Raw genomic sequence first — 22,360 nt, 5'->3', positions numbered from 1 at the left:
TTAAATAGGAGGTAGGCTATATGAAAGGATCAGAAGATGTCAGGTTGCTAAATAAAGAAAAGAAATTGTCTGATGAAGTGCTGTTCATCTTAAATAATTTTCAATGTGAAACAACAGATTCAGGCAGTTAAAAGTTTTGGACCAGACCTTTCTCTTGAAGTGCCACAGTCCATACAAGAAATCTTTTATATAGCTCTTCTCCTGAAGTTCATTATTTTTGTTGAGTAAAGAGTTGTCTTTATTCAAGTGCACAATTCCTTGCACAATGGGTCATGTTTAGGGATGAAACTCTAACAAAATATTTAATTGTATATTATAAACTGTTTATTAACAAGCCAAATCCATGAGATAGATTAAGCTGCATTCACTCAGGTAAGTCCCAGAGCAAACTGAATTTTTAAAGCCACTAGAGCTTTGCTAAATTAATTTCAAATGAAAAACAAAGGAAGTCATTCTGTAGGACAGTCATTAAGCTAGTAGTGCTCAAACTGGACATAAAAAGCACACACTCCACTCCTGAGCTTGCCTGTAGTATGAGGTTTTGCATCTTAAAGATTGTCTAAAAAGGTGTACCAGGACTAGTCACATTAAAATCACATGCTGAATGCTCCTAGCCGTTACTGCAAGCTGCATTAAGCGTATTTGCTTTAAAGTTTTGCCTTTCACGTTTTTTAAAGACCAAACTCAACATCTCCTACTTTGTGTGATGCTTCATGTATTATGTTCTTCTGTTTGCAGTAATTTAAAAGGTTAGGCACATATCTACTACCCGTGTCTTCTTAAACAAATAGGAAAGACTTTTAATTAAAGTAGCATTAAAGAGGGGAAGAAAGGAGTCAGACAAGAAAGTTTGGACATGCAAGAATCAGCGCAAGCTTGCTTTCTCTTCATATTCAAAGCATCGGAAACTAAACAAACTTTGCAACATTTAGAAGCACTGGGTTCTGTTCATGATCTAGCTGATACCAGAAGTCCAGAGGACAATGTTTGCACTGTATTTTATATATAAACATACAATTTAAGATCAATTTGCTTGTGACCTGGTGCTAAGACATTTTTATGACTTACACAAATCGAGATGTTAAAAAAAAAAAAAAAGTAAATTGATACACATTCAGAGGATCAAAAAGTTACACTTACTGTGAGAGGATGAGATTTTTCATCAAAAATATCCAATGATCTGTCGGAATCTCTACAAAGTAAAAATCTCTGTTTTAGCAACAAGAGTTAATTGGTAATGCTATGCTCCACTAAAAAGTATTATTCATTAAAGAGGGTAAAGGGACATATTTTGTAGTTCAGCTTTTGCTAGAACATGGTAAGAAGTTATATTGTATTTTTGAAAAGCATTTAATGATAAGATGTTGAGTATGTATAATGATGAGCAGTTAAGAAGGTAAACAATGAATTGCCATCAGTGTTCTCATATTATGCTTGGTACAGTTCTCCCTTAAAATGTGAAACTGTCTCATTAATAGCATCTAATTAAAAAAGGCAGCTGTAATTTTGAAGCATACGCTGTAACTAGCTATAATGGCAAGGGTTATTTGTACATGGAACAGGGTGTTCCTTCACCCATCAAAACTAAACTGTACCTCTGTATTCAGGAAAAGCTAAACAAAGTCCAAAGGCTGATTTGTGGCAAGTTAAGTGTATTTTCCTCACTCCCTCCGTTTTTGCCTTTTTACGCTTCATTCTCAATGAAGCATGTATCATTGGATGGGTGTATTACTGACCCTTCCGTATCAGCTCAAGAGCGTGTACAAAGAGAAAGCAGATACAGCATAAAGTGCCAGATTTTTCAACTCCTTTAAGTTATACTACTTGTTACTGAAGTGACCAAGACCATATTGCTGGCTCAGAAAGAAAGTTGTTACATTTCAGCAAAAAAAAAGAAAAGTTCACTCACCTGTTCTTTATATGGTAGAATATTGCTAATGTTACACTAAAAAAGAGAAAGAAAAAAACTTAACAAAGCATATTCTGCGCACACTATTCCACTGCAAAAGCTGTTTTTCAGGGCAAAATGTTCAGAATCCATTATGTATTGGCTTCCTCTCACATTCTTGAGTACTCCGTGTCTCATTTCTGATGTTTACCTGCCTGAACAGAAACTGGCCAAATCAAATTTGCTACCCAAACTACTTTTACATTCATTGTACAGATATTTGTGCCATGAAATAAACGTTTGCCACATTTTAAACACACACTTTTATTGACTGATTAGGTGACATTTATTGAAAATGTGGACTATTCACAACTAAAATATAATAAAAGTTCACTTGATGTTACATATACTGTCATAGAGATTCTGCTGATGTTTTAACTCTGTCTCTCTGGCTGTCTAATTTAGGACCTGCCTAAAAAAAGAGAATAATAAAGATGATAATCCAAGCATAATCCAAGAAGGGGACAAGAACAGATCTCAGTCTCTGCTGAGTCAAGTAAGGCAACAGATTTCATATTGACACTCATCTACTGTGGCCAAATTTCAGATACTTTGCTGGCTGTAACAACAGGAACACTGCCATGCCAGGAATCCATCATGGGCAAGTTCTGATCTGTTGCCAGCTGTATAGCACTTCAAAATGGCACAAGCACCATCTTTTAGGTTCTTTCTTCTTTAGAAAAGGAGTTACATGCTAGATACCTTTGTTTGAAACCAAATTTTAAAGAGACAGCTCAACTTAGACATTTCCAAACTCTACTAAACTGTTAAAAGAGTAAAGCCTTCTGGGCCTGAAGCTACTTTGCCATCCTTTCCCTTCAGGCACAGTAAAACTCTCTTCTCAATTCTCAGCTGGTATCACCTATGTGCAAAGAACTGTCTCTGTGGTACCCAGAACAATAGGTCAAACAGCCATTTCCACTGGAGAATCAAGAAGGCTAAATAATTATCAAACTCGCCTACCTAAAGTAACAAATATAAGAAGAAAAAGTAGTAAGGCTAGAGCTAAACCCAATGCCAGCAACGTACTGTTATTCACAACTAGAGGGCAGACTAATACCACTGGCAAGTAGCAAACAGTCCTGCAAACTCCCTGCAACTCTATAGAAAATCCATTTCAAGTTTTCCCAGATCGAGAGTTTCTGGATTTGGTTTTCAATGTGAAGCCTTTGAGCTCACCACCCCAACATGCACTTTTAAACCCAAAACGCTGACACACTTCTGCACTGCCTCAGATTCTCAAGTGCACAACAATAACTACTTTCAAATACAACAGTACATTAGCTCTGTAACTAAAAAAAAAAAGCTCACTTCAGCAGTCCTAATTAACCAGATCTCTACACCCCTTCCATGACCAACCTGAATAAGCAGCACTGTGCTCCTCTCATTCAAGTGTGTGACTGGCTTTAGAACAGACAAGACCACCACAAAATCTCAAATAAACCTTGCAATACTACTCAGCCCTTTGTCGATGACAAATGGTTCTTACCACTTTATTGTGCTTCTAAGGTTAGGTTGACTGACGGTGCTGTCATCTATAAATATTGTTGAGCATGAGCTGTATTTTTTCGTAAGCTGCCCAGGAGACACCTTAGTGGGAGGAAAAAAAAAAACCAACAGAAATACATTCAAGAAGAGGGATTCTGTAAACTTTGGTTTACCACACTGAATACTGCCTTTACACCTCAGGTAGTTACTGCAGAGGAGGTCTTTGTAGATGATTGTTCCTCCTATGTAAGCTAACCTATAGCCATCAAGTTCCTGAGGATACCCTTTGTGTAAGATAGACAGGTTTATAAATCATCCCTTGTAATATACAACATGATGTTTTTAGATAAGTAGTTTTCAGCAGAAACAGCTGCAGCTAAAGCAGCAAGTCCTCCGATTTTCTCAGTTCTCCTCATTCCATTCTTGCCAGTTTGGGTCTCAGTCTTCCCTCTGTATGATGTACTTTATTAGATTTCCCTGTGACTCCATAATCATCATCTTCCTTCTTTTATATCCTATACCTTTACATTTTCTGGTTATCCAGTACTGCTCCCTGTAAAGACAGTTTTGCATTTGGGGTTTTGTCTTGTATTTCAGAAAAAAGAAATCTCTTCATGACATTGCTCACTTCGCTCATGTCTTGTTTAGCGTCTGCAATCTGGAAATAAAGTATTACTATTACCCTTACTTTTACTATTTAGAGCTAGCAATATGTTTCATTATCTATCCTAATTCTGTAGATTTTATACTGTAAGAAATCTTCCTATATAACACTAAGTCAGGCTTCCCTGAGCATATTTAGAGAATGCCTTGCACTAGAGCTAGGACGTCGTAATTGAGGGAGGAGTTCTAATCAAGCAACTCAAGATTCATTAGTTTTTGCCAGAATCTTTTTAAATGCCTTGTCTAAAAACTTGAAAGTCTTCCATACGAAAATGTTGGCACCCTCCACAACTCAATGGCTGCCTGGGATGATCTCCCACTCCAGATGAAGTTTGCCAGCAAAAACAATCCAATCACACTTCACCTTAGTGCTCGCATACTAAAGCTGGAACTTTGTAATTGAAAAAGAAAAAAAAGAAAAGAAAAGAAAAAAGAACCACCCCCCATAATCATACTAAATACAACAGACTTGAAATATTATCTTACCAGTAACTTATCAGTAGACACTTTTGCTAGACGGTATTTTTTAAGCTTTGTGTTAGTAAATTCCATTCTTAGCTTTACTAGTCAATTTTTTATCCACTTATAAATGACATTGCATCTTTTTTGTATATTTTTTTTGCTAAGTGAAGTGTCAAAACCAACTAATATTTGCAGAAAAAGTTTAGAGCATGTTTTCAGTTTTTAAAACCAGTGGATTATCATTTGTTTATCATGCTGATGGTAATGTTTGTTCACCATTCTCTTTTCATGCTGGATACATTTCTTACAGTAAGTCCTGTAGTGATGCTCAAACAGCAAGTCATTTAAGACATCACCTCAGCTGAGAAATTAATCCAGTTTTATTTCTGTTTAAAAAAACCAATGTAGGCAGTTTGACTTATATTTTCTCCTATACTGTTCTGAAATGCTCAAGACTGATACAAAAATCCACTCTTATTCTTTTGACATCACGCATTCTATGCTCTGTGATACTGTGCCTGTTGGTTATTCTTTAAAGACAGGCAAAGATAAACCAGTTTTATCTTGCTAAGGAGGATTTGGAACACATGTAGGACTATATACCTAGAACTACTACAGTTGTTTCTTGAATTTGTCTTTGTCCCAATATGCTAATAGTATCTGTATAGCACACTAAGAATTTGTTTTACTTACATGATTGATGTGGTTACTCTTCCTCTTCTCTCGCACTAGAAAGAGGGAGAAAAAATGTGAACTGAAAGGTTTCTAAAATACAATCCCAATTTACGTTCAGTAAAGTCATTCTATTAACCTAGTCTTCTGAAGTACATGAGTATTAGAAGTTTCAAATTTGACTTCAGGTATCTGGAAAAGTAGTTTGAGGAAAAAATACTGAGTTTTATCAAGCTAGTAAACTAGCTACTTCCAACTATCCACATGTACATTTAGGAACTACTTCTACCCATTGCACTAACAGAAAAATGGCTCAGCTTTGAAAAGATGCTGTGCTTCATGAAAAACTGCATGACTTAATAGACAATGTCCAACATCCAACAGCAACCACTTAGTAACCAGAAGTAAAAACATCACACACTGAACCTGAAAGACACACAAGGAGGAAGTGAGGAGCCCAGCATTATACACTTGTTCTCTCTTCTACTATTAGACAGCAGAAGGTAAAAAGGTATTTCACAATACAGAAGATGCTGGCTCAAGCCATGCCTGTTTATCATACAACTGCAACCATGTTATTTTATAATTTTAAACTGTGTCAGCCTTTCAAAAAAGACTGTAAGGTTTAACTTCCAGCTATAACAGTAGCAGTAAAACAGTGCTGTTACAGGAGAGCTGAGAGTTGCGTACATGCAGAAAGCTATACAAACGTGACCAGTCTGGGCAGGTGACTTCTCCAAAGTTTTGACCTCAGACCACTTGTTCACAGGACACATTCTCTTACATATTTAGAAAAATTAACAACTGGAAGAAAGTATCCAAATTTTTTTTGTCTTTTTGCATAAATCAAAACTTACAATCCTAGTAGCATCTCAGTGAGAGAGAACTTACAGATATTAATTCTACTAGTTCTATGGAAGGTTAACTAGAAAATAAATTCTTCTGCTTGATTGTCCATAAAAATAATAAAAATCAATTCATCCAACTAATACAAACTTCAGAGAATAGTTTAATATTTATTACCTCACTAGCTGACCATTTTTCTACGTGAACACAACTGTATACATTTCAATACCTTACATTTGAAGAATACCACATCATGTTTAAAAGCAATACTACCCCCAATGAGGATGTTCATTTAGTTTGAACGTTATTTGCAGCAAGGCTGAAGGGCTGCACAGTGAATGAAGCTGCACTACAATGTTCAAGAACTATGTCAACTTGCTAATTGCAACTCAAGCAGTGCTTCTCTAAGAGGTGTTTGAAATATGCAGGTCAGATCCTCTGTCTGTCTGAAGACTGACCTTAGAGGCCTCCAGGAAAGAGGGCTACATTTCCTTGGTATCATCTCTTCTGGAGAATCATGCTAGTGCTTGTTTCCACTATTCACAGATTATCTGAGCATTGCAAAGTTGATGAAACTGACAATTTTACTGCTTGCCATAAGACTCTGAATAGCAGGACTGCAATTGACAGACCTGTCAAAATAATCCTACTTTTCTGTGGCAAAGCTATGCCAAGGTAGAAGACACACTGCAGCTTTCCATCAACACATCCAATCTCAAGTGCAACACAGTCTTAGAAAAAACAGTTCTTCAAACAAAAACCAACTACAAAAGGAACAGAATAATTTTTAGAAGAATATCTTAAACTCCTTTTTAGTTGCAACTTTATAATTTACTATTGTCAAAATTCTTTTTTATTTGTGCAATATTGGAACGCCTCCACTTTTTAACAGCATTTTGGAACGCACAAGCTATAGTAATTGTTCAAAACTGACTTTATTAAGTGAACAAGGGATCTGCAGATACATCCATGTAATTAAAACCAGGAGTCAAGAATAATTATACTACTGAAACTATTCAAACAGTTTAATACAACATATTCAAAAGCAACTGATACAGACTGATGGCTTAGTCTTATTATTCCTTACAGAAAAACTATCCTTTAGTTCTTTATTATTATTTTCTAATTTAAAGCAATTTTTAAAACAGTCCTTGGTCATAAAAAAACCCCACCACTGCTTGAAGCTTGAATTACACTAGCAAAGAAAGCATTGCTCCTTCAGACTACTAGGATCCAGACTCTGAAATCTCCTGATGTTTAGAAGAACAAGTGATTTTAAGTGTTAAGTAAAAGAGCCTATGAACAGATTTCTGTGTAAACACGCAAATTATTAATCCCTGTGCTTTGAAAGAATTAAAGTAATTTAAATGTTCTCAAGCTGTATAATTAAAATAGGCAGTTATTTTTCCAGTTTTTCTCCCGCCTTTTTTTAAATTGGCAAAAACTTAGCTTACCATCTGTTTGAGACTTGCTTAGGAAAATTGTGCTTGCTCTGGGATGATCAGATGGATTAGATTCCAAGGCTAAATCTGAAACAGAAAGGACAAAAAAAAAAGGAGAGACCTTTAACAGAAGGTGATGATTACTGCAACAATTCCCACCCAGTCTTAAAATGCTCAAGCACAGTGATGGAGACAAGATCAGAAATACATAGAATGGGTTGTCTCTCTAAAGCAAAACCTTACTTTTGCCAAGATAAATAAAAATCTGACATTTTCCCCTCTGAGAAAAAGCCTGTGAACTTACTGCTACTGCCATGAAGGTATGAAGTAGCTTATGGTTTTCATCAAAACAAAATCTGGAAAGGGAGATCTCAGAAAACAACATACATCTTCAAAAGTCAGTATGCACCCCTGCATGTTAGGATAGCTGGATGTGGAGCCTGTGCTCCATAGAGGGCAGAAAGCTACAACTTTGAGAGCATAATTTAAAAAAAAAAAAAAAAAAAAAAAAAAAGACACTGCTGGTCTTTCACTCTTTCACTCTATGGTTTAAGTACCCAATAGGGCAGGAAACAATCTCTGTGGTCTTACAAAAGAACCCAGTAACTAACTTTTACAGTGCTGATAAATACCAAAACATGGATCTTACGCTATTCTATTCTTTTGGAATTTTAAGTAAAACCCTGTACAGCTAATATAGAATTACTGAAGAACAAAATGATTGCTTTAAGCCTTTGCCACAATGAACTAGCGATGACATTAGATGAGGATATGTTAAGATTGTTACTTAGATTAAGATGGGAGTAATCACCAAAAAGTTTGTTGATGAAACTGTAAACATCATGATGAAATTTTGAGCTGCATTAGTTTTGACAGAAGAAACAGCTGTTCCAAGGAAGTCAAACTACAGACACACTGACTTTAACATACGAACAGAATAATCTAGTACTGTGATCCTGTACATCCTGGAAAGAGCAAATTCGTATCCATTTACATTTGTCATTCTGATCTTCCCGTGTGCTACTATGCCATGCTAACCATAAAAGCATGCGAGCTAGCAAACTTGCACGTTAGTGTTTCAAGGTGGTACGCCAATGCAGTTACCACACCCTTAAAAAACAAAGTCATCTAAGAATCAACATCAAATTTTAATGAAGAAAAAAAAAACCAAAAAACAACCTTAAGAGCTTTTTATGCCCTCAGACATCAGAACTCTGGTTAAATAGTAGCCAGAGTATGCACAAACTGTCTTGGTGCTGGAATTCTTAACAATCTGAATGTTTTGTGCTACTGCACCTAACCCACAGCACAGCCACAGCCCTCATGCGTCAGCAAGTGAATGTAATTGCAAAAGTACATGTGTCCCCGAGACTTCTCATTCCAGATTCCCACTGGTACACAACACTGGTATCCAGACCTGGATGTTTTCCAAGTACTTGGCTTACAACATCACTGCTCTTAGTCCAACAGTATTGCTCTGACACTGGTCCAGGATGCAGACCACTGTAATTTTCAATCTCTACTGTGTAAGTAAGGTGGCCAACGTCTATTTAGGAACACAAAGATTGTTCAGTCAGGAATTTGACACACCCCCCCCCTCAAAAAAGGCCAGAATCAGCTATGAAAGCAGACCATCTCGAGCAGTTTTAGAAGCTAACTTACAAAACCAGTATTTCTATTTTCACCTTACTGTGCTCATTCATAGCACACACAGTGAACAGATACCTGAATTTAATCATATGGTTAAAATGTAAGAAGTCCTGGTTTAGAAGCCCTACAATGGAATTTGCCTTACAGCTCATACCCAAAGTACCACTAATACACATTTGATTCTCTGAAAAAAATTCCAGCACACAATAGTATGCCATATTGGCACATTTTAACTACTGTTTGTAACATCTCAACAAAATAGTGTAACTATTGTTTAAAATTTGTTCACAATGTTGACAAGTTTCCAACACTGATTTAGCAAAATTAATTTTAAGAGACAGTACAGAGACCAACTCTAGTTTCTAATGCTAGCAGTCTATTAAAAAAAAAACAAACCAACCACAAAACAACAAACTTTGACACAGACCAAGGAATTCACTAATAATGGCAAATATCAAACAACTTTTTAGATTTGAGAAAGGAGTGATTCAGAAATGGAAGTATTTTGCTAGTCTACCAAATAACTTAGAACTCATCAACAGGCAGAACAAGACTGCAATATGCTGGTTTAAAATACAGATTATTATTAGCAAGTTATGATGCAAACAGAGCAAACAACTCAAAATTTATTTATTTACAGTTCAGCAGCAACTTTTAGAATAACTGGGTAAGTCAGGTTAGAAAGGACCTCAGGAGGTCTCCAGTTCAACCTGTTGCTGAAAACAGGGTCAGCTATGAGGTAGAACTAGGCTACTCAAGGCTTTACCCAGTTGAGTCTTGAAAACCTCCAATGAGGGTCCACAGAGCCCAGGTCACCTTTCCCACTGAGGGGGACTAATGCCTACAGGGCTAAGGGACTCACTATGGAATGGTAGGGAAGAGCATGTAGGACTGTACAAGACTTGCATGATATTTAGGGGAAGGCAGCAAGGAAGATTGGGGAGGAACAAGCACAGGAAAACAGAGGGAAAAGGGCTACTGAATTCAGTAACTGCTAACACAGGGCTTTGTGTTTCTCCTTGTTGAATTTCACAGGGTTCCTGTTGGCCCAGTCCTTCAGCCTATCTAGGTCCATCTGAATGGGTAGCCTCCAGCATATTGACTGTTGCCCAGCTGGGTATCATCTGTGATTTGGGCGCACTTCACTGCCTCCTCCGGGTCACTGATAAATGTTAAACAGGACAGGTGCTTTTTTTTCCCAGGGATGAGAGAGTACTGGATAAAGCTCATCCTCCCTCACGCCATAAAAAAAATAAAATACACCAACATATTGACTTCCCTGAGGTTTTGATTTACTTTGAAACTACATGACTTGTTAAAGCTCACTTCTTATATTGTTCCTCCCTCATGTGCTCTGCTAGTCCCTATATCCATGCTTCTTAGATGTTAGAAATTGGGTCTAGGGCTAAAAGCACTACAAGAATTAAACACATGCAAGTATAACCAACTTTAATCCCAGACAAGAAGGGTCTAAGATCTGCAGCACTGCAGGATGTACCAAGGGACACAATATTGACATGGCCACACAAGACAAACTTTCTCCCCTGAACCCAAGCACACCCACACATTTGAGGAGATAAATGGCAGTGAAAGGAAAATAGACTTCACTGGCTTCAGTTCCACAGTGGCTCTGTCAGACACAAGATGCTTTCTGCTGGACAAAGTCAGGTGTATCAGCGCCCACAGCACATTAAATCCACAACACAGATAATACAACCAGAGCTACGGTACTAGTGAAGTCCAAGACACATTGTGCATCCCCTGGTACAAAACCCCACAAGTGATAGAGACCAACTGTAGCTAGGCTTCTTATCCCATAATAATGTGGCATTAGCAGAAACAGTGCATCTGCTTTTCTCTTGCAAGAAACTGTGAAGATGCATGTAGCAGACCCTCCCTGTAGCTTTCCCCTCCTAAGCAGCCACAGAATTTTAACTGTCCTGTGCTGTTCTCCTTGGACCATGCTTTCTTCCAAACAATGGAAAAATTAGTCATATGATTTGCTCTTCCTAAACTGTCAGTGTTGCTCATGAAATACCAAGAAGCAACAGCAATACAGCTTATGAAGGAAGCATAAGGCAAGAGGCAGATAAAGATACGAGAAGAGCTAAAATGTCATGGAAAACATGGCAAAAGAAAAGCCAGAGGAAGAGATTAATCTGTCTGCAAACAATTTGACTCATACTCAAGTGTGTAGCACTTATGAGTCCAAAATCAAGATATCTAGCCCTGAAAATAAGGGTAAGTCTTAATTAGGAGCTATATCAGAAGTTGTATGACAGAAAGCTCAAGCTTCACAGGAAGTTAACAGAAAAAGCAGCATGGTACACCACAGGAGGAACAGAAATAATGGGAATTAAAACATGCAGAAACAGGAATGACAGAAATGAGAGAAGCAACAGGATGATATAAAAAGTAAGAAAACAACTCCAAAACATTTTTGTTCTAGAGGCTCTCAACTCAACAGAAGTCAAAACACATTTTCTATCGGATCCTCACACCCAGCGATAAAGAGGTAAGAAGGCAAGATTCCCACGAGAAATTAAGTCTGTGGGAGCAGCACAGCAATGTAGCCACACTATAACAGCCCTCCAACTCTCTCTGAGAACTGCGAATTAAAAATAGCCTTCCCCCTTATTTCTCTGCATCCCTCAGTGCCATTTACTCACGTGGTACTACCAAGCTTGTCAGATCAACCTTGTTTCCAACTGGAGCACAGAGAAGCCTGAACTTGCTTCCCTCTCTCACCATTCTCATTTTAAAGAATCCCTTGCAGCTTGCTTGCCCTTCAGACAATCTCAGCTTCCTCTGCTGCTGCTGTGCGCTCCATGCGCTGATAAGAGCATACAGTCCCCCACAGGGCAGATCATATTACTTTTAAAAGCAAACCTCTGCCCCTAGCTCAAGATCTTATGTCCTTTCCTCAACACAAAATCCACATGAAGACTTTACTTTTACTCACCTATGCCATATAAGAAAGTGTGGGGGTTTTAGGAATTTATAATGCTAGCTACTTACCTACTGTTTTACACACCTCCATGGGTGATTTCTACCTATTAAGAACACATTTTGCACACTGCATCGTGCTACACGTATTATCTCATGAATAAAGCTGACAGTCACTGTTAAGTAGCAGCCTTTTGATGATTTCACTGTTAGAACACTAAAAATATTGCATTTCCTTTAACAGCCCCATCCTCTGCTTTACTAGACAGCAGTAACATTTTGATACAGCACATATTTAAAGCATTAAATCATAAAATCATCTCTTTGCTGTAAATTGAGTTTCTTCCCTTGCTCAGTGGGTTACTAGCTTTGATTAATGTTTGAGCTTCCCTTATATTTCATTACCTTACAGTGTGAAAGATGCAAGTTCCTTAGCACTCTCAATACACATTTAAAAATTAAAACAAATTAGACTAACAAATTTGCTAATACATTTCAGCAAGTCTGTTATTCCTAACAATAACTTCATATAAAATTATTTGTCCTTTAAATTATGTTATTTTATTTCTATTTCCAAAAACTTTCCTAAAAATTAAAATTCTGGTTTCTAAATTCAACCTGCTTTGTTAACTCCTCACCAGCCACACAGAACACACCACAGAACCCAGCGCAACCAGGTTGTTTTCCATTTGCCTTCTCCTGTTATGTCGTCAGTTACACACAGGTTAGTCTATCCTTTAAACGCTCCATGGGTGCCTTCTTCTCCAGATTTGGACAGAATGAAAGCACTCTGATCTCCTGATTATTCATCTTCAGTAGAATACATCTCTCTTCCATAATGGGATGGACTCAAAAGATACAAAACTTGCTCTGTTTTCATAACTAATACAAGCAAATTTGAATACATAAAGGACTGGATCTGTATTTCAGAAGTGCTTTCAAACAATCAGTTCTCAGAAAGGAACTCTATTCTGAGGGAGAATCTTGGTGAAAACAATCTTAACCAACACTTGCATATGCATAGGTCCCTTAAAAACACTCCTAACTCCCCAGAGGGAATCAACTCTTTATTTAAAAAGGAAAACAACTAAAACCAACCCACACAGTTGGCGTTTGTTCACAGAAAGACAGAACCATTGAGGTTGGAAGACACCTCTTAAGATCACCTAAATCCAACTCCCTGCTCAAGCAGGGTCAGCAAGAGCAGTCTGTCCAGGACTGTGTCAGTCAGGTTTTGAATATCTCCACAGACAGGGACTTCACAACCTCTCCAGGCAACCTGTGCCAGTGTTTGACCACCCTCATTGTTAAATGATTATTTTTAAAGATTGTGACTTTACACAATACACACAGAAGGATGTTCTAAAGATATTTAAAATGTCAGTTGTTCTTTATGACACTACTATGAGAACAGCAATAGCATTACCAATACTCAGCCCACATCTAAGTGCATTGTGATGTTTTAGAAGGCTGCAGAAATTACTTCAATGTACAACAAGCTCTCTTAATCAAGAAGGAATTATTTGCTCTTTTACACCACACTCCTGAGCTGGGCTGGTTCAACAAGAAACTGACACAGTAAGCATTTCAAATTTGCTACTAAAATCAGAAGAATTTAGAAAGCAAAAGTGTAGACCATCTATTAAATACTGTGGGCTATAGCCAGGGTTTAAGTTATCTATTCATTTCTGTGGTTAAAAAAAAAAAAAAATCAATACAGTATTAGTGTTCTTGCATTTCTTAAAGTGTAGTTGAATCCATACCACAGAAAATCCCAACATGATCCTATTGCACTCAGTTCACAGCCCCTGTTGGGGAAACATGGTAGAGAGATCTGTTCCACCGTACACAGTACCAAGCGTTTCTGGGACTGAACAAAGTCCTGTAGGTTTCCATGTGTTTCATGATGTACCTGCCAGGGTTATAATCACTTCTAAATGTTTTAGCTATGCAGAACAGCAGGATGTCAGGAGTGCCCCAAATTCCACACTGAAGGCAGGACCAGTTAAAAGGAAGGAAAACTAGATACCCCTAGGATTTTATCTCGGAACTAGAACGAAAACAGTAGTTCACAAGCTAGATCTTAAAAGTAACTAACGTTTTGTTAAAGATGTGTTTCTGTAATGCATTTAACATAGGACCATTTAAAAAGACGAGGAGAAAGAATTGCTTCCATTCTGTCCACTTTTTATTCCCCACATAGACCTTCACACGTAACACAATTCACTATGATGAGAAGCTGAAGTAGAACTTCACAGCTCTAATTTTTTAACTGACAAGCCAAAACAAAAATTTAAAGATCAACCAAATTTTACAATCCTAGATCCATGCTGACAACTGCAAGTGTAAGAAAAGCCTTCCCCCTAACAACTCCTCGTATATCTCTGCCTTAATTATCACAAGACATGGTTCAGAAAGAAAAACAGGCAAGTACCAGAAATTCCAGTCTCATCTAGTGTCTGCAGGTAACCAAAATAAGATGCACTGTACTGTGTGCTAGGTATCATATGCCACCTGATGGACTGGCATATGTTCTTTCTCCTCTTCCAACTGCTCACGTTAACACAAACTTCAAATGAAGTTTGGGCTTTTACAAAAGTTAACAGTGTCATCAAGTTTTGTGCCATTTTAGGCCCAAGCTCAAACACAGTCACTCTACAGCGGCTTTGTGGATTCTCAGCTTACCTGCAGTTTGTTCTATAAAAGAGAAATAACTATCTGCATAACAAAACACATCCAACAGTTTTACAGAAAAGCTTTTTTTTTGTCTTTGAAAGAAACTGGCATTCAACAGTTTATTATCCAAGTCTGATTGACATGTTTGATGACAAGCCAGTGTTACTTTTCACACTGGAAAAAACCCCAACAACTATGTTTGATTACTGCAATGACTCAAGACCCTTTCAGAACTCCAAACAGAAGCAAAGCTGTGCTATAGACACACAGCTCATCAAACGCTGCAGAACGCTACCTGGTTGACAATAGGATTTTTGTGAAAACTGTTGAGGTAACCCTGATAATTGCATCACCTGCAAGTATGATCTTCAGTTTTATTCATCTGGCTTTACTACACATTTAAATAAATAGCACCAAGCTTTTTAAGCCGGCTGCATCCTCGTTTGTCCGTTCAAGTTGAAACATTCAGAGTTTTCTTCTGAAAACATTATTTTTCTAGTGAGTGAAATAAAAGTGCACATTCAATCTCTAGTTGTAATGAAGAAAAAACAAAGAGATTTAGAAATCTCAAGATGAGCTTGTTGGCAAGGATCTACAGATCTAAAGTCTGGGTTCTTAATGTCTGGTAGTATTTTCTTCCTGCCTCCCACAGTCACTTCTTCCTTCTTCCTATATGTGGAAGAAACATTGCGAGAAACCTTAATTTAATGTGTAATGTGAATTTGGGAGGAGTAGGTTTTTGTGTTTTGTTGGCTCGTGCAAGAGTTCATTCCCCTGTTAGTCAGCTTTTCAGTATGACCTCACCACACTGATCACACTTGAGAGAACAGATACTTCTAGCCACAAAACTTCTGTTGCTCTTCAACATCTACCTTGACAGGTAGGAGGGAAATGAGCAACTCTCCTAAAGAAAGCCAGAAGAGGAAAGGATCCTAGAGATAAGTTACATGGGAAAAGTAAAAAAAAATGCTCAAGATGAAAATTAATTCAATTTGCTTAGTTCCATAAGTTTCATCAAACCCCTCAGGTTAGCCATATATTTCTTTCTAGTATTTCCCACTTTATGAAAATCTCTCAGTTGTAATAGCTGTTATACTGGAAGCCTGAAGAAACACACTCACCAAAACAAATCAGTTTCCCTCCATATGAGCTTCATGTATATATGTTCCATATCAACTATTCTTAAAAACCTAAGGCTTACACAAACTTGCTCGCTGCAGAAGTCTACAAGATTTAGTGAAGAGAGAAAAGGATAGAGGATTCCCGAGCTGTCAGCAGTACCCAAGCATAAGAACAGAAATATAGATACTGTACTATGGCCATGATTTCTGCTATTTCCAATTCCCAAATTTGTAGATCAATTTCATTGTTGTCTCTGAACAACTTAGTGATTCAGACATTTCCACTACAGGCACTTTACAGATCATTTCATAAAGGCCATGACATTAGGCATCTTAAGCCAACAATATGCAAGGTGTTTCAGGCTTACAGAGAGTCAATTTTTTCACATTTGTCAAGATCACATACTATTTGTAACTGCTACAAATACCTTTGTAATTAATTCCTAGTCAGTTACAGGAAAGAGATATTGCAAGTTCTCAGGAAAGAAGAGTGAGTGTAAGTGAGGTGAAAAGCTTGGTGAATACAAGGAAAAAAGGAGACACAACACCGGAAAAAAGACCAGAGCATCCGTTGGTTTTCAACCCCAACTTCATATTTGTCTAACTAGACAACAGTATTTGTCAGCCTCTGCAGCCACAGATCTTCAAATAGAGAGGCACAAAAAACCAACATGAGATTGTTAAGCCTTTCCCGTGCTGAAAACTGCTGGCATCAAAAAGCTGACTCCTTGCATCAGTGTTCATTTTTTTTTTTTTAACTTACTAACATTTTAACCAGCATTTTAAAAAAAAAGAAAAAACAGGAAAAAAACCCCTTCCACCCACATGCTTGAAGTGAGCTCACATTATATAAGAGAGGAACAAATGAACAGTATTTAGACCTTCTGCAAGGAGGTTTATAGACAAGCTGTCGGTGAAATCAGATCACAGACAATCAATATATTCAAGTATCTGTTCATCTTCAACACCATTTAATAACTGCGGCATGCAGGCAACTTGAAGCTTGCCCCTTTCAGCATGGCACAGCCTCTAGAGGGCCAGGGGGCTGTTGAAAAAAGAAAAGTAGGCTCACAGGTATTTCAATCTAGGCACTAGTCTGTCTGAGCCTGTTCAGGTAAATCTCACTTACTTCATTCTCTATTAACTCCCCTCTTCAAAGTCCCCTTCTGTTTGTTTCCCCATCTAACCTCTGTGTGATGACCACATCCCACTCAGCACCTCTCCTGATCCCATTTGCTGGTCCCTCTCATCCCCGATTGTCTTTTCCCTTGTCATTCTTCACCACCTACACACCCACCAGTTCTCCAGGTGAATGTACCAGGTCATTTTGTCCCACTAGTTCAGTAGGTCAACAATCTTCCCCCCTTGGTTCATGTGAATCAGTCAAACCTCTGCTCAAAACTGCTGAACTCAGTAAACAGCAGTGGTGGTACAAGCGAGAAAAGTCTGCCAATCGAGGCCTTGTTCTAGTTTTATCCAAGGATCAAAGAATTTATGAAAAATTAGATCTATGTTTAAACTTAGGGATCTGGCAAGAAAGTGTCAGCCATAAGAAGTGCTCCCCCAAATAACCAGGAAAAAAAAAATCACAGGAAAAAAGAAGCTGAAAATAAAGATTAGCAGATGCTCATTTGGGAAAGCAAACAAACAACCTCCCTCCCCCAAAAACCAGCAATCAGCACAGCCCAAATGGCACCTTAAGATCAAAGAGCTGCCATTTCTGAAACTAGATAGGAAACCCTTTCTGATCAATTCAAACTGCTTCGGACTGTTGCACACTGAAAGAAGAAACACTTAATGCTCAGCTGAAGAGTCAACTAGCAGCTTTAGGTTCATTTTAGCTTTTGACATTTAACACTAACAGTAGGCATAAACCTATCTGGAAGAAACTATAATTTTCAAGTTACATTTATTCCCATTTACTTAATACAACTTGGCCTAGCATATCAATCCACAAATGCAGGCTTATTTCTCATTCTGAAAAAGCATGCACTGAACACATTATGGCTCAGGATCTTGAGAACCATAAAATACAAAGTCATCCTTTAAATTCTCTTAGCAGTGGATCTGACAATCCCTTCCCATTTGAATTAACTTTTGTGGAAACATTACACTTTCAGTTTCACAGGGTTTTAACTCCATCCCACTTACCACTCCTTTTTTGTCTTACATAAATACCACTTCATAACCTCCCCATTTTAAGAAAGTGAGATTTTTCTTGTTTAATTCTGATCTGATACAGACAATCTAAGCAGTGCTGACTGGAAAGCAGTGCCTGTTAAGTAGTGTCCTGGAGAAGCTACAGAATAATTCTCATTTAAAAGCATAGACCTGCAAGGACCACATTCCACTTGCTATGAAAAAGCAAGGGAAAACAATACAAAACAAAAAGTCCAAAGCTCAGTTGGTAACTTCTGCATTCCTGATACAACCAATACATTAAATTTTAGCAAAACAAGCGCGAAAGTGTTAAGACAGACTTAACAACAAGAAACAACTTAAAGATAGAAATTTAGGGAATGAAGCATCTCCATCACACTTGGATGCTAGCTTTCCGATATATTTAGCTGTGTTCTTAGAAACTCCTAGAACTGAGCAGCATGGAACAAAAATAGCCAAGATGATCTTGACTTTTTTCCCCTGCAGCTTTGTCTCTCTTCCCCCTGCCAAAGCATTCAAGAAAAGGCCAGTCAGTCCCAGCCTTCCGTTATTGACAAAACTGGCATCTTAGCTAACCTATGATATTATACATTAATAAATTATAGAAGTAATATTTATCCCTCAAATGAAACTGCTGGACTACTTACCACTGTAGCAACAAACTAATGCTCTGTAGTAGACAACAGCACAGAAACATGTAGGCTGCTTGCATGGTTTGGGTATGCTGACAGCTTTTATATCCTAGAGTTAAGAGGGATAAGCATAGCTATCTAGTACATGCAAGTGCTGCATTTACAGTTTTATTATTTTCATAGAAAGTCTTAAACAGATAGTGTCACTTAAAATTTCATTATGCCTTTTTCATGACACTTGATTTCAGACTTAACTTCAAAACGTAAAGCATTATTTGTCAGCTGCTTCAATCCTACTCAGGTAGTGCTTTGTAATGTTCAAAAATGAACACAAGAAGTTTTACTTCCAATATTGACCATCCAGAACTGTATTTTCATAAAGATATCAAACTCTGATACTTTTTGCAGCCCTGAACAGCTATAGCAATCAGAAAACTGTAGACAAATAGCATCCATAATTTGTAACAGATCTACTTCTGAGGCCATGCAATAGTGAACCACATACCACTGTAAAAGTGATCTTTAAAATCATCTAAAACATACTACTTCTGCAGTTCTAATTTTAGGATTACCTCCTGCTTCAAGACTAAAGTATCCATAGCCACAAAAGTAAAATTTGTGAAAGACAGCTACTATCTTATTCTTAGACTATATACTTTTATTCATATCTGCAAATTCAAAAAATTAAATACTTCCCTACTTCAAGGCCAGTTCTGACATCTGGATGAATTCACAATTAAGCCTAGTTACTTAGCACTGCTGACATGATCACATACTAATGATTCAAACAAATACAACCCTTATTCCTGAGCAGATTTATTTAGCTTAGGCATTTTTGCTTGGGTTATTAGAATCTTTAGAGAGTTTAGCTCCTCCTCCCTTAACAAGTATAGGAGAGCTGAGAGATTTCTGTAATATTTTTGTGAGAAGGTAAAGTTTTATTTCTCCTAGATGGCAAATATGATTTCTCCTACTGCTGTATTACACAGCTGCCTCAAAGGAGATCCAAGGGGCTGACTGTTCCATCTCGTTTCTGTAACAGCTGCACCATATGGTGCTGTGCAGAACCACGCAAGTTTAATAATTCCATTTCTGAAGGCTTCCTCACACTCTTGTGCAGCCAGGTTCTCCCTGATGGCCAAATTTTTTTTCTCAAGTTCAAGACAAGTATGGAGGGCCAGTGATAATTGTTATTGTATGCATCGTACGTTAAAGATGTCAGACAGGCTATCTTTTTTTCAACCGAATGTATTTCATATAGGTGTGGTTATAATTATGAAAACGAATAGCAAGATGCTTGTTAATTAAACTGAGTTTTGAATATCATAAGCTATTACACTGTGCTGTACGCTTACAGTAATCACGTGAACATGCAGACAGACACGAGCACCCCTAACCTGTTACATGTTGTCTCGGTAACTCTCACTGCAGCACAAACATGCAAGTTCTTCCTAGGCATGTCTGAAAAGGAAGGAGATGCATAGCAGAGCAAGTCTGTGTGACACCAGTGCTCCAGGTGTAACTGGAAGGAACCTGAACAGCAAACACGTACTTTCCCATGAGCTCAAGGAAAGCAAATCGGGAACAGTGAGAGCTACATGACAGGGAACCTCGGTGTTAAGAAGACCACAGCTATAGGCGAGCACCCTGCCTCGCTGGATTATAAATTACCCACGTCCAGCCACAATGATGTCATCGTAGGCACACAATCTTTGTAATTCTTAATTCCCTCGTTCCCCACACACCCTCTTCCTTCCTCCTGTTCAACAGAGACTAGAAGCGCAGCAGCTTTTGTGAACCGCCTGAACGTTACGACTGAGTCGCGACTCCGCAGTTCAGGAGAAACGAGCGGCCACACTTCCACCTCAAATGGGAGCTCCCGGGGGCTCTGCCACGATTCTTTCGCGTTCCCCGACCCCCCCGCCCCCCTGCAGCGGGCCGGGAGCGGCCTGCGGGACTGCCAGGGACCCCGGCCGGGCACTCCGCGGGCCGGAGGGGAGCCGGCCGCTCCTCCGCCCTCGGCCGGGTTTACCTGTTAAGCGGCCGCGCCGGCCCCGCAGCTTGTACTTCTTCGGCAAGAGGTCCCGGACCCGCGGCCCGTTTCCCCCGTCCGGCGGCAGCCGGGCGCCGTGCCCGCCGGGAAGCCCGGAGCTGTCAGAGCGGTGACAGCCGCGGGGAACTTTGCTTGGGGCGCGGCGCCGGCCCGGGCGGCGGCAGGCCGGCCCCCCCCCGCCCCGAGGGGCTCGCCGGACCGCACGCTCTCCCCCGCCGCCGGGACAAAGGGGACGCGCCGCGGGCGGGGAAGCGCCGCGCCCCGGGCTGCCAGCCTCCCCTCCCCCCCCCCCCCCGCCGGGCACCCACCGGCGGCGGAGCGGGGCGGGGGCACCAGGGGGACAGCCGCCGGCGGGCCGGAGACGCGGTGCCCGGCGCTCCCCGGCGCTCCCCACCGCCCGCCCGCCGGGCCCCGCCGCTCGCCCCCCGCTCACCATCCGGGAACTCCCGGTCGCTGATGTGCTGGAGGTGGGGGCCGCCGCCGCCGGGATCCGAGTCCCCCGACTCGGCCTCCGCCGATCCCGAGCCGCCGCCGCCGCCGCCGCCCGCCGCCGCCGCCGCCGCCGCCTGGTACGCGTCCGCCCAGCGGTCGGGCCCCGGCGCTGCCCCGCCGCCGCGGGCCCGGCTGAGCTTGGGGCTGGCGTCCGGGGATACGCAGCAGGTGACGGTGTTGCCCATGGAGCTCGGAGCTCCCCCGCCGGGCCCCGGCTACGCGGCTCCCGGGCTGGGGCGGGGGAGGGGGAGCCGAGACGCCGGGCTGAGGGAGGGACGGAGGGAGGGAGGGGCGGGCCTCAGCGCCGCATCACCATCACCGTCGCCCCGGCCCACGGCCAGGCGCGGCCCCCTCCCGCCCCAACGGCCGCGCGAGCCCCCCCCGCCGCCTCCTGCGCGCGGCGAGCAACGGACTTCGCGCAAGCGGCCACCTTCCCCCGCGCCGGGGGAGGGGCGGGGGGAGACCGGGGTAGGGGTGGGGGGGAGGCCCGGCCCCGCCTCGCTCCCACCCAATCGCCTCCGGCCGGGGCGCCGCGTGACGCCGCTCCGCCAATGGGCGCGGGGTTCGTCACGCGGCCCCCGCCGCGCCCTTCCTGGCCTGCCCTCTTCCTTCCCCACGCGCACACGCACACGCAGCGCCGGCCGCGGCCCCGCGGCCCCGCCCCGCGGCCCGCCCCCTGGCGGGGCCACGCCCTTGACCACGCCCCCTCCCCCTGGAGCGCCTGGCTGGCGCTGCCCGGCCGCGCACGTGCTGGTGAAAGTAGTAAGGAAATCGTTAAAAGCAATACTGTAGCGTAACAAATAACGCCTAAATGTATTAATAAATAGTAACATTAATAACATCCCGCCTGTGTGCCGCCTCCGCGGTGGCCGCGTACAGCGGTCCAGAGAGGCTCGGTAAGGGGTGCAGGCAGCCTCGGGTGCTGCACTTGTAAGTTTAAAAGGTTGTTTCCGAGTCTCGCCGGCTCTTTCCCCCCATAATCAAAGTGCAACCTTTGAAACAGGGCTTCTGGGGGGGTCTGGGGTGTTTCGCCCCCTGTCCCCGTGTCTGCTAAGCGGGCGGCTCGTGTTGCCCGGTGCCCGGCCGGGCTGGGGCTTGCGGCGGCCGCC

The 22,360-nt window shown here is 41.0% G+C and overlaps 1 protein-coding gene across 1 annotated transcript in view; it reads right to left on the bottom strand.

The window, feature by feature from the left end:
* Positions 1-21,700, bottom strand: part of CCNYL1 (cyclin Y like 1) — a 34,781-nt gene extending 13,081 nt beyond the window's left edge. Inside the window, exons 1-6 of the mRNA XM_069781709.1 lie at positions 21,193-21,700; positions 7,534-7,608; positions 5,255-5,289; positions 3,438-3,538; positions 1,910-1,945; positions 1,141-1,192 (exon numbers count right to left, since the gene is read on the bottom strand). Of these exons, the coding sequence (XP_069637810.1) occupies positions 1,141-1,192; positions 1,910-1,945; positions 3,438-3,538; positions 5,255-5,289; positions 7,534-7,608; positions 21,193-21,436 (543 nt within the window). The 5' untranslated portion in view covers positions 21,437-21,700. The remainder of the gene's footprint in view (positions 1-1,140; positions 1,193-1,909; positions 1,946-3,437; positions 3,539-5,254; positions 5,290-7,533; positions 7,609-21,192) is intronic.
* Positions 21,701-22,360: the final 660 nt, after the last annotated feature.

Source organism: Haliaeetus albicilla, chromosome 4 (assembly GCF_947461875.1).
Source record: "Haliaeetus albicilla chromosome 4, bHalAlb1.1, whole genome shotgun sequence".
Classification (NCBI taxonomy): Eukaryota; Metazoa; Chordata; class Aves; order Accipitriformes; family Accipitridae; genus Haliaeetus; species Haliaeetus albicilla.
The sequence above is the reverse complement of the archived record's forward strand: the minus strand, read 5'-3'. Positions and strand labels throughout refer to the sequence as shown.